Genomic DNA, 12894 nt, shown 5'->3' with positions numbered 1-12894 from the left:
AGATTTACTCCAGTTATTGAGAACGCAAATAAAGATTAATTTTTAAGGAAAGTCAATATTTAAATTTTAATATGTACAAGTTTAGACTATTTACGCCGTTACACTCATTCACTTATACACTCATCTTAAAATTTAATTTAACGTATTATTTATAGAATTTCATAGGAATTTCAATTTAATAAAACATAAGTATAGAGTATAGACATAATTGTTGCAATATTTGATAAAATACTTATGCTTCTTGTTTCTTGTTACCCTCTCTCTATTATACTAGTATATGAAAACTATATATACTACATAGAATATATGTGTGTTACCGTATAGTCTTGTTACTCTATATTATTCTAATATATATATACTAGTATATTATATATCTACAAAAATATATTTAATTTTTATATAATTACTGTCACGTCAGCTGATCGAACCAGAAAACCAAAGGTTAACCTCCATTAATAATTTTCAACAAATTGGTGTTTTTTTAATACTAGTAAACGTAAAATATAATTCAGAAGATTTGTTCAAAATTATAGTTAAATTACCAACAAATTATGTGCACGTCTGTAGAAAATGGATTTGATGAACTTCTTTCAGATATTTCCGCAGTTCAGAACTGCCGGATTCTTGCCCTGGGAGCCGAGAAGCAAGAACACTTATTGATTTTTTTAAGCAATATAAATAAATATATGATCTATTTTTAAATATCTGCCTATTTTAATTAAAAAGGACTTCAACGATGAATGGTCATTTAATTTCGCTTTCACTCTTGCAGAATTGTGGGAAAATGGCAGAAGGCCATGAACTGTCAAGTGATGGAAGAGAAAACTCTTGACTTGCAGAACCTAAAAGCCTCAACTGTTGGCAATTTGTAATGGTTTACTTCAAGTTCATATTCACTTTTTGCTTTATTCAATCTAAATCTAAAATTTGTTCTTAATAAAAACCTTCCTTGTTACTTCTTATTACTTATTGCTTGCCACTTGTCTAATTTTATTTTATTACTTGAGAAAAGTTATAGTTATACTGATGAATATCAAATAAATTTTTTCTGAAAATTTTCTTTGACTAGTGATTATGTTTTATCTTGTGGACTGCTATCAAAAACTTCCAATGATGAGATGCTGAAGATTTTAAAACAAGTTTTGAACTTGCTGAAACCTTCAGGAAAGTATGCTTTCTGTGAGGATTGCTCTGCTGTGTGTGAAGTTGGTTAGTATATCACAAATGTTCAGCACTATAGACCATTATTTTTATCATTTCAAATAATATAGTAACCATGGATATGTATAATATTCATGAGAGTAACACATGCTCATTTAATTTTTAAAAATAAATGTTATATATGACAATTAAACATTTTGAAATTGAATTTATTTTTCTGGTAACTATTTAAAATTAAAATGAATATAAGCAGAAAATGGTGAAGAAATAAGAAGAAATGTCATGTTTTACAATTCAGCAATTGAGTCAGTTTCATGTTCCTCCATTGTAGAAATGCCAACTGAGAAAGATGGGCCACACCAACATCATCATGCATTCGAGGTGACCCGGAGTTTTCAGATGAAGTCTTCTTTCAAGGTGCTGATCTTAATGTATGCTTTTTTTGACTAACAGTACACAACATTGTGTGCACTTCAGTTAAAAAAAATGAATAATTTTTGATTCAAAATGTTTCAATGTCTCATTTTGTGGCATCAGCATCATTTTCAATGTCTCTAATAACAATGACAACCACAACAGATGTTCTGGTTGTTAACAAAAACTGGACCACAAGAGCAGCATCTACTGAATTCTGAACATTCTGGTTTCAAAACATTGCAAGAGTTTTTAAACAAAAATCAGTACACACTCAATGGTATCCTCAAGTACGAGCGAATATTTGGGGAGGGCTTCATAAGTACTGGAGGCATTGATACTACAACGGTTGGTACATCACTAATTTTTTATTTATTTAGTTTTAAATTGCTTATATTTTGATTTTTAAATTGCAGTTTTTTCAAAGATTTTGTCATGTGTTTTTAGTGTTCTAGCTAGTACAATAATTTTCAATTTTGATTTATTTTTAACTGCTTTTCTTATTCCTCCATTCATTTCAATATTTATTCATTGAAATTTACTAAAGTATTTTTTTTTTTTAAATTGAATAGGAATTTGTTGAAATGTTAAAGTTGAAAGCTGGCGAAGATGTGTTGGATGTTGGTTCAGGCATCGGCGGGGGAGCATTCTACATGGCTCAGGTGCATCTTCCATGATGCTCATTTGTCTGATATATATGTTAATCATAAATTTGTATAATTCTTCATTCCTTTATTCTCTTTATCTTTTCTTTTCAGAAATTCAATGTGAATGTTACTGGAATAGACTTATCTTCCAATGTTGTGGCCATAGCATTGGAAAGAACTAGACAAAAAAATATCAATAATGTTAGATTGGCTCTTTCAATTGGTTGATGATGTTTCAAATCATTTGACTGGAAGTATGAATATTTTGTGTTCTGTAACGTCATTAGTTGAATTTTAAAAATAAAAATCTAATTGGATAAATTAATTTTTTGTACCTTTCACAATTTAGTTGGCTGATATTTCTCAACATAATTCACTAGGTATCTTTTGAAGTTTGTGATGCATTAAAAAGAAATTTCCAGAGCGAATCGTTTGATGTTATTTACTCAAGAGACACTATCCTGCACATCTCTGACAAGAAGAAATTGTTCACTCTCTTCCACGTTCGTCTTTCATCTTATTAAACACATTCAGAAACGTCGTGTTCATTTTGCTGAACATCGTTTCGTTTGTATGATGATTCATTCAGTTTTGGATCGGTCGATTGATTTACTTTAATGATTAATAGAGAAATAAATTAATTGAATTTGAGCAGAAATGGTTGAGGCCAGGCGGAAGGTTGCTGATTTCTGATTATTGCTGCACACAAGACAGCTGGTCCGATGATTTTGAAGCTTACGTCAAACAAAGAGGCTATATTTTGCTTTCTGTGGAGAGATATGGAAAGGTGAGAGACGTTTATAAGGGAGATTGTGAAGATTATGAAGAGGATGATGATCGCGATTATTTAGAAGGAGACATGTTAATCAGTTATAACGATGATGATGAAAAATTAAATGTGTGATGTAGCTCCAATCAGTAAATAGTAATTCTTCTACTTTGAAGTTATTGGAAGAAGTTGGATTCGAAAGAGTGCAGGCACAAGATAGAACAGATCAATTCGTTGATATCCTTCGAAAAGAAATTGAAAGAGTTGTCGCCAGCAGGGATGCATTCTTAAAAGTTAGTTACGTGGCTGTTGCGTTCGTGCCTGTGTATGTATGGATTGATGAGCAGATCTTTATGCTATGATAAAACACTTGAACAATTATATTTGCAGGATTTCACAGAATCAGATTATCGGGCATTAGTGGATGGATGGATGAGCAAATTGAAAAGATGTGATAAAGGAGACCAAAAGTGGGGTCTGTTCTTTGCCATCAAAAACTGACTTATTTGCATTGGTAGCAAATCATTAATGTTCGAGTTAACAAAAAATTATTCCTACATCATATCTATTAATGTTAAACATTTTTTTTAAAACATACTTACATGTCGTTGTTTCGTTGTTTTGATGACGCAAAAAATTGTTTACAAACTTCCTTTGCTTTAAACATTTAAAAAACGGTTGTTCGTTGAAACGTGGTTAAAAAGAGATGCAAATTTTATAAATAAGCGGTCTTCACAAATAGTGATTTCAGGTAGTTACAACAAAATTTAATAAATTATGAGTCAGAAGGAAGCTCCGCGATATTCAGTGAACGATTGGTTCACTCGCTCTTACACTAACTGGACGAACTCCGAGAGGACGAGACTGACGGGCAGAGATGTTCTCGAAAGTTCCATTTATCTGAGGAACGAAACGAACAATAGAACAAAATGGGATCAGACGGATTCGAACTCGAGGTTGGTCGATCGAGTTGAAAGACTGAGAACCGTCAAAGACGTTATACAACAAAAAACTGAAATGATAAACGGGTAGGTGCTCGTTTTTTCAATTCAATTTGAAAGTTTTGTTAGCACTCCACTTAAAATTTTAGTAGTATCTAGTTCTAGTATGAGGAAAGTATGTGTGAATTGACTATACGTTGAAGTATAGTTGTCAGTTATTGAGCGATTGGTAAAATTTAATTTGATTCAAATCGATGTTGAAATTGGTATAAACAAAAATGAATACGGATGTACGTTATCATTGCTTACAGAGAGATAGATCAGCTGAATGAGAGCAAGGAACTGACGGAAAGAATGCAAGCCTGGTTCTATCAAGTGCTTCAAATCAATTTGGACAATTTGGTGTGGAGAGAAGGAAGGAGAGAAATTGATCTCGTGGTTGATGAAGTAGAAGATGAACTTCATAAAGAAAGGGTTTGTTTGCCTTTGTATCTACTTATGTCTTTTTATATCTCTTTGTTTTTGTTTGTATCTCTTTGTCGTTGTTAGTCTGCCGTGTACAATTGTTTGCGCGCTCGTTCGTATGGGTCTCATTCACATTTTTTCTACTACTATTTTAATATAATATACTGCAATACCATATGGTAATAGTAATAAAATAATGAGTAAAAGAAACAAATAATATAACATTTAGATGATTCTTGACTCCATCAAGACGATACTTCAGAACAAGATCAGTGAATTGTTTGAACAGTTGGGCATTATGAAGGAAACTAGACACAAACTCTCTGGTCTGAAATATTGTTGGAATAAATTTTTAGATACGACAAATTTCTAAAATATTCAAATGTGTGATCATAAATCAGGTTACCTGCAAAGAAAGAATTTAACGCTCGACATAGATATCAACCAGTACAACTTGACTGAAACATCTCCCGACATAAGTTTGAAGCCTGATCCAACCAGAGTTGCTGAGAAGTTTGCAAAGATTTGCTTCAAATTATTTCTCAACTAACTACTGAAATTTTTATAGATAGTTCTTTGAATACTCAATATATATGTTTGGTATAAAAAGATGGCATACATGCAAGACAATGTGTTTTACTCATTTAAAACCATGTGTTCGGTGCCCTAACCATATTAACTCGGGCTTAACTAATAATATTGAGTGATTAAAGACAAATTAAAATCGCTCGTATCCCACTTATATAAGAAAACTCGAGTTAGCACGCGATATATCAACAATGGATGTTAATTAGGAATTGAGACGAGAGTGGATTATGTGTGTAGGGCAATAAGTATGTGACCCCTGACCAATCATCATCGGCAGTACGTGGAACATCCAACAATGGGAGGAAGTCTTTTGTATGTTGCGAGAACTTGCAACTGCCACTGTGCATCAGTCAGCCAACATGCGGAACACCGTTCACAACGTGAGACATGCAGCTGCAAACGACGTTTACTCACAAAATCTTCTCGTTCTCTTCGCACTCCGGAAGAGGATACATGACTTGAACCTGGCAATCAAAGAGAGCCAGTTCCAAAAGAAAACAGTATTCATTCTATTTAAATTTCATTTCAACGTCTCTTATTTTTAAAAAATGGTATATAACAACACAAAGGCTAGTAGTAAATGATTTTATTAGTTACGTACAACTTATTGTGAACACATTTAAACATTTTATTTATAAAATAATTGATAATTTTAAATAATTTTAAATAAATTAAAATATATAACTTATAAAATGGATATTGAAATACATGTGATGTGACAGCTTGAAGAAGAACTTGCCAATTTGGAAGCGGAGACTCGTTGCTTGGACGTGACGATAGCGAGGTCTGTCCAGTCTCTGAAGCTGGCTCACACGCGTCTTGAGAACAGGTTGTACAGGACGGAAGAGGATTTGTGTAGGGATGATGTTCAATACGGCCTCGACGATGAAGTCAACCAGCTTGAAACTACACTGGCGTCACTAAAGGACAAGAAATGTCAGGCACAGTAAGTTGAAACGGCTTGCTCACTAACGATCGTTACTTGATTTCAAATTGGCGATCAGACAGAATAAAAATTTATTCAATCAACTACTCACCGATTCAGACAAGCAATGGACAGTATAGAAAGGCAGATGTTCCGATTGAAGGAGGACTTGGATAGGAAAATGCTTGCACTAAGGGTCGACCAGCAATGCATGGACTCCAGAAAGAAACTGGACAAGGCATGCCATGTGGAAAAAAGCATGGCTGACATGGAAATTTATAAATGCAAACTGGAAAACGACGTTTGACAATTTAATAATTATTAACAATCGTAAGATATTTTTACCGAATTCAATACACGGAAAACTCAGTTCAAACGTTGCATCGAGTTGAGATAAACTCATTTTCTATTTGATAAAAATACTTTAAATGATTAATTCGCCCTGAAAACGGCTGATTGATTTCTGCAAACGAAACATACCAGCACACGACACATTCGAACGTGGCGCGTATAAAAAAGATCAATAGAAAATAGTAAACCCCTTGATTTAAAATGAACAAAACCACAGGTAGTCATACAAAACGATATTTTAATGTATCTGAGAATGAACAAATTTCAACAAATGAAAATACACTGTAACGATGCTAATAATATGTTACGTAAATGTAAAGTTAACCTCAGTGCAATAATGTAGTGATGTTCAATGGTCGTAACAGAAACATTAACTTGCAAGCAATGAAGGAATGCGACATACGTTGCAATCGACGAAACGTGATTTTAGTGATAAAAAATAAGTGACCGAATAACCGAAAGAAAAAAAAAATCGGTGGGTCCATTTAACGTTTTAATGATATTGCGGTTAACTGACAGTGGCACGCTCAATCTTATAAAAAACATCATATTAATAAAAGTTAGTTGATAAAAAATTTTCTCCAGTGTGCTCTGCACATTATCTATTACATATTGAACTATTGAGCAGTACAATTACTCTATTCATGAAAATAAATTAGTAACAAATGGCAACGAACGAATCACAACACACGCATCATGCCTATTTGTTTGAATCAGCGTAATAAAAGCCATTCAACTTACTCTATTGAGATTATTTTTGCAACTATAGAACTACTGAGACTGCCTGCCAGCTAACTCATGAAAATAACAAGAAAACTATTTTGATATTAAGTTTCAAACGAGATGCAAAATGTTGATATAAATAGCACACACACGCATACATATAGAGATTATGCATGAACATATAAGCACACAGATACACTGATTCTATTAGGCAAATATATATGTCCGTTGAATGCAATAGGTCTCACTTTATAACATATAGTCATTCATGTAAAAACATCTAGTAGTTTCAAATTGTACCGTGTAAAATTTTTAAAAGATAATAAATTATACACTATAAAGAGAATAAAACATAAAAATTCATAATCATGAATAGACCATTTTGAATAATGAACAACATCAACTAAATATACAACAGCAAACACTTCCTGGTTTCAATCATTCAATCTACCTAAAACAATAAACTCAGAAAATTAAAATTTTTATAAAAACTGTAGTAACATCAATAATTGTCATAAATATATATAAAAGAGTTGTGAGACAATGTTCATAATATGCATATAAAAGTTTAAAATGAAATATTATATTACAACAGTCAACAACGTAACATAGGAATGACAACAATTATGTTGAAAACTTCCAACATCACTTCTTGCAGACATACAGCAAGCAACAATGTCAAAAATATTTCAACACCATTGCACACATCATCTCAACATGTTGCTTCCTGGTCTTCAGTGTCACCAGTTGAGGCAGCCACTGGCTCCTCTAATGTCTTTGCTGATTTGTCCTGGCAGGTGTCCAAAAATATTTTATATAAAAAATAATATTAAGTAATGCAACAAAAATCAGAGACAATGCACAATATAATGTAAAACATAATTGTAAAAGAAATAAAATCTCATTAAAGAGGCATGAATTCAAAGCAGTGCATACGATGATGCAAAACGAACTTCAGACTCAGGAACATTTTCTTTGTCAACTTTCTCACATTCTTCATTTGTTTCCTCAGCCGATTCCTTCTCTCCGTCATCTTTGCTGTCATCTTCCTCCTCCTCATCATCTTCCTCATCACCCTCCTCATCATCCTTGTGACATGTTTTCAATTTTTTGCTTTCAGCATGATCACCGACACCTTCTATAGATTTCCTCTGAAAATTATTAATCAGATTACAATTGAAACAAAAGTAAAATCTTTAGCTACAAATTAGATTGATAAGATGGACAGTAAGAGTAAATGAACAAATAACACAATAATTAACCTTGGTGCCAGTTTGTTCTTCATTCTGACAAAAAAATAAAAATAGTAAAATTATTTTAAATATCTGAGAAAAACAAAGTAGTGTACACTTCCAATTTATTCAAACAATCAAACATATTGAAATAATCTAATTGTTACAGGCAAAACACAGACCTTTTGATCATCACCACTTCCATTTGTGGATACAACTGGCTCTTCAGAAGCACCATTTTGTTTCAAACACTCTTTAAAATATGAACACAATTCAATATAAATTCTAGACTCACAATAGAATAAAAACATTTAGCTTTAGATATATGAATGTGACTTTAACATTGGATGGTGCTAAATTTAAAAAACTTTAGGCAATATATTTAATTTCTATCAAAAATTTAACTGGAAAAATTACCAGTTTCGGGCTCAGTGCTTAATTCTTTAGCAGGAGCGACAGCTTCGATGGATCTGAAAGAAAAATAGAACGTTAAGTAAATTTAGAACCAACAAAACATTTTTTAATTGAGGAAAATTTAAATGATGGCACGACAGACCATTGAAGCTAAATCTATTTCAGCATGTAAATTGTAAAACGACGCCTGACTTACGAGCCGGTCTCGAATCGATCGCTATACAAATCAACTACTCAGCACAAATAAACAATCGGATGAGTTATAATAATACAAAAATTATTTTGACAAAAATCATTTCAATTACCCTTCCATTTCGATGAACTTCGAAAAAACTCGGGAAAGGAAGAAATTGACGAACTAGCGAAAGAACAATGGAGGACAAACAGCTTCTTCGCGCCGGTCTGGCTTCTCTAAAAAATCTGACTCCGCCTTTTTCAAATAGGGATGCTAAAAATTTCTGTAGGATAATGTAATGTTCTTATTAAACTAGGAAAAAATGTCAATGTAGTTTTAGTTTTTTATTTTTGATTAAACAGTGTTACGTATAATGCTTTATTTAACAGTATATTATTTATTAAAACAATCATCATACGTAAATGTTGAGATAAAAAAAATTTGATAAATTTAAGATATTCATTAAATAAACAACAATAAACATATGTGTTATTTTTTAACAAAACATTTAATTATATAAATAGATTTATCAGTTTAATTAAATTAGACATATTCCAAAGAACAGATGATTGGAAGTCAGCGCCTCATAATAGCCAATGCCACTCGTTGCCTACTGTTATTTCGTTTGTGTGCGAAAAGTTGTAAATTTAAATCTGCTTTTTGATATCGCATATCGTATTTATTCCCGGCGATTAGTGATTAGGCAGTTGCCAAATTGAAAAGTGATACTATTTAATTAGTTCATCTGCCGATATCTTCAATACATTTTTTTGTAAATTGTTTTAATAACTTCATTTTATTATTTATTATTTTAAATAATGCTCTAGTGTAAACTGTAAAGTCCAGTAAAATCGCATCATATCATAGAATACTCAATACTAGAATTAGAATAATGTCCTCTATCGATCGTAGTTTTTAAGTAATTTAATTAAAATAAATTTGGTAATAACTTAATAATTGATTTAGTTCCCCTCATCTATCATTCATCTCCTGTCTGCTTGGATCACAATCAATTTAATTATTAAATTAAAATAAAAATTTGTCACCATCATGGGGAATTGTTCAAGCCAAAATACAGGATCCAAATTTCTGAATCAGCGTTTTTTTAAAGTGACAATTCTCGATCCTGATGATTATTCAGATGGTTGCAAAAATACTGAACTCGGTTCAGGAAACTTGGAGATTACGAAATATGAATTAGTACTTCATCGTTCAGGTATGCAAACGCAAAGATGGCCGTACCTGAGTCTTAAGAAATATTTTGCCAAAGGTAATATTTTCGCATTGGAAGCCACCTCTACTACCACAACTTCAGTCGTTGATTCTGAAGATTGCAATAAAAAAGTACTCCCTGGTTTTACTGACAGACGTGTTTTTCAGTTGAAGGGAGCCAGCATATTGTTCAATCAAGTTCAGGCATTAATAGTTGAAAATTCAATTGTGAGTCATTCAGCAAGAAGTAGTGGGTCATCTTCTTCAGCAACAAAATATAGCCAGAAAAATGATAACAAAGAAACTGATCTCCATGATGTGGCTAGAAGGAAGTTGAAAGAAAATACCAGTAAGCTTTTTTTATGTTTTTCACTGAATAATATTTAATATGTTACATTTGATAAATGAGTCACAAGTTTAATATTTCCTGATCATTAATCAATGTATTTTAAATTTCAGTCCCCAGAGGAAGTGTCTATGAAGATGTTGAGCTAAAGAAGCCAAAATGGGCTCTCCCTGCAGAATTGAGAAGAGCTGATGCTGCATTTTCTCGAAAGAGTCCTCGCTATCGTTCAGTGAAACATGCAGTAGGACCGATGAATAATAATAATAATAATGCAATACATGAGGCTAACAACCAACTGTCCAACTCAAATGTTAAGCTGCATAACAATAACGTTCATTTGAATGGTCAGAAATATTTCTCCACAAATGCTGATGATCATTATTACAATCAGTTGCACATTGCCAGCTCCAACGTTGAACTTTTTCAACATCAACAACAGCTACTACTGAAACAACAACAACAACTGCTACAGCAACAACAACTTTTACACCAACAACATCTACATCCATTTTATGGGGCCATCATGATTCCGCCTTTCCTTCCACAAACTTATGAACCCCTCCCATTCTTGCCAGTACCCCAAAGACCACAAATAATAGGTGGACATCAAAAACAGTATTCAGTTAATAGGATTCATCCAAATAATGAAGCAAAAGAAAACATTAAAAAATCATTTTCCAAAGCACTGAAGAACAATGATAAAAGGAAAAAGATGTTGGCATTGAATAAGGAAGGTGGAAATAATGATGAAAATGATGATGGCGTTGGTGAGGAAGTGGAATCAGACAACACTCTTTACACCACCAGGGAAATATATGCAGCAGATAGAAGGCAGAGGTTACTGCACAACAAGAGCATTCATAGAAGTTTAGAAATGTTGAACGTGAACTGTGATGAGGGTGATGCTAACACTTATTTTCAACATCGTCATCAACAACAGTATCATCAACATCCTCCTCTTCCTCATCATCATCGTCTTCATCAGATGGATTCAGATGCATTTGCAAGATTGCAACACCTTGACGTGGTTGCTCCTGCTAATGCGGTTTATTACTGCTGAATGAATAGCAGTATCATGTCGCGTTTACTCTTTAACTAATGATAATATTTTAAAACTTCATGCATGCATAACTTCATGTTGGCTGTATGTATGTGAGAATGCATGTGAATGAGTTTGCATGTGATGTATATATATTTATGTAAAGATTGAAGTGTGAATGCCATTATTAATTTATTCATTTAAATTTATTTGTTTATTCAATGGACAATATATAACGAAATTAAACTTCTAATTTTCGTACAACCGATATATCAATAACTCAACTGCTATATTTGTGTTTTCTTCTTGCCTATCTAACATTTAATGCATTAAAAGTTCAGTGTTTGAAATAGTTAAATAGGTGTGGTGCGGTGTTTTGTGGCAGTTTTATAACGAGATGAACCTCGGGTTTGAGTATTGCGAAAAATATTAAAACTGATCGTCTTGAGTTTATTTTGCGCTACACAAACTACAACCTAATTGTCTAAAACGGGACCGACGACTTTTCCTTTATGGCGTGTCTGAAGGCGTCTTCTTTCCAATTTTTTTGTCAACGTTGTTGGTGTAAGTTTGTGGTTTATTTCGTTCAGTTTTAATAAGTTTTGTACTTTCTTCCTGCAATTTGTTCGTTGAATCAAATTCCAGTGAAGAGAAAAGCATACTTTCTTCAAACGAGAGTTATAAAAAAGGTGTGTTTTTGATCATTATCATTTTTGTATTTCTAAATAAAAGACGCAAGTAAAGTAAAGCTATTTCGTTTTTGTTGCCGTTTCAAGTAACTACGTTACTAAACTAAATAAATAGATTAAAATAAAATTTTTGTGCAGCTTGTCATCTCAAGTGTGTGCTACCTGTTCAGCTGCTGTCATCCATTGGTTTTCATGTGAAGAGGCTTTTCTTGCTTTCTACTTCAACTACCTACATTTCTACATGTATATTTATATAGCATTTGATATATGATTCATTCAAATTATTATTATACGTATATAATATATTATTATTTATATTATATTAAAACTTAAAATTAAATTATTGCTGATTGCTGTCTTTATAAATATAGTAACCAGTATCATAAATTCAAATTTTTAATTCTAACTCTTCCTTTTGCTATCTAGAATTGGTGTTATGAATTTAAAATTTTAACATTAAAATTCCAAAAATATTTGTGTTTTTTTTTATGTGTGTAGTTAATTATTATCAGGTGCATGTTTATTCTGTATTGCAATAAAAAAAATTTTTAAAGTTTTTTTTTATGAAAACATTCTTAATTTATTTACTTGCTTCATGTTACAGTTTGTTCATTGATCGTAATTAATATTGTTAAACTTACTTTTAAATTGTTTGTATGTCAAGTAAGTAAGCTGATTATATATATATATATATATATATATATATATATATATATATATATATATATATATATATATATATATATATATTAAAAAATATAAAAAATATTTAAAAAAAAATTTACAAAAAAATATATATAAAA

General features: G+C 31.9%; 4 protein-coding genes across 4 annotated transcripts in view; 3 read left to right on the top strand and 1 right to left on the bottom strand.

Annotated features, from left to right (window-relative positions):
• Positions 1 to 797: 797 nt before the first annotated feature.
• Positions 798 to 3492, top strand: HELRODRAFT_183893 (hypothetical protein; the record flags this gene model as incomplete). Its single annotated transcript, XM_009013902.1, has 10 exons — positions 798 to 868; positions 1070 to 1209; positions 1415 to 1578; positions 1741 to 1923; positions 2148 to 2237; positions 2334 to 2423; positions 2603 to 2725; positions 2878 to 3009; positions 3168 to 3284; positions 3382 to 3492. The coding sequence occupies 10 exons, from the start codon at positions 798 to 800 to the stop codon at positions 3490 to 3492; spliced, it is 1221 nt and encodes a 406-aa protein (XP_009012150.1).
• Positions 3493 to 3768: 276 nt separating this feature from the next.
• HELRODRAFT_92149 (hypothetical protein) lies at positions 3769 to 6217 on the top strand (the record flags this gene model as incomplete). The annotated part of the gene is made up of 7 exons (XM_009013901.1): positions 3769 to 4019; positions 4244 to 4406; positions 4627 to 4723; positions 4799 to 4910; positions 5263 to 5485; positions 5708 to 5931; positions 6031 to 6217. 7 exons carry the CDS (start codon positions 3769 to 3771, stop codon positions 6215 to 6217), a joined length of 1257 nt encoding a protein of 418 aa, XP_009012149.1.
• Positions 6218 to 7696: 1479 nt separating this feature from the next.
• HELRODRAFT_183891 (hypothetical protein) lies at positions 7697 to 8943 on the bottom strand (the record flags this gene model as incomplete). The annotated part of the gene is made up of 5 exons (XM_009013900.1): positions 7697 to 7774; positions 7938 to 8135; positions 8399 to 8469; positions 8634 to 8686; positions 8936 to 8943. The coding sequence occupies 5 exons, from the start codon at positions 8941 to 8943 to the stop codon at positions 7697 to 7699; spliced, it is 408 nt and encodes a 135-aa protein (XP_009012148.1).
• A 3462-nt stretch (positions 8944 to 12405) lies between these two features.
• HELRODRAFT_117113 (hypothetical protein) overlaps positions 12406 to 12894 on the top strand; it is a gene marked incomplete at its 3' end in the record, with an annotated part of 3052 nt that continues 2563 nt past the window's right edge. Inside the window, exon 1 of the mRNA XM_009013899.1 lies at positions 12406 to 12603. Coding sequence (XP_009012147.1) covers positions 12580 to 12603 — 24 coding nt within the window. The 5' untranslated portion in view covers positions 12406 to 12579. The remainder of the gene's footprint in view (positions 12604 to 12894) is intronic.

The sequence above is a fragment of the Helobdella robusta genome (assembly GCF_000326865.2).
Source record: "Helobdella robusta unplaced genomic scaffold HELROscaffold_123, whole genome shotgun sequence".
In the NCBI taxonomy this organism is placed as follows: domain Eukaryota; kingdom Metazoa; phylum Annelida; class Clitellata; order Rhynchobdellida; family Glossiphoniidae; genus Helobdella; species Helobdella robusta.
Note: the sequence above shows the minus strand (reverse complement) of the source record. Positions and strands in the feature narration are given on the sequence as shown.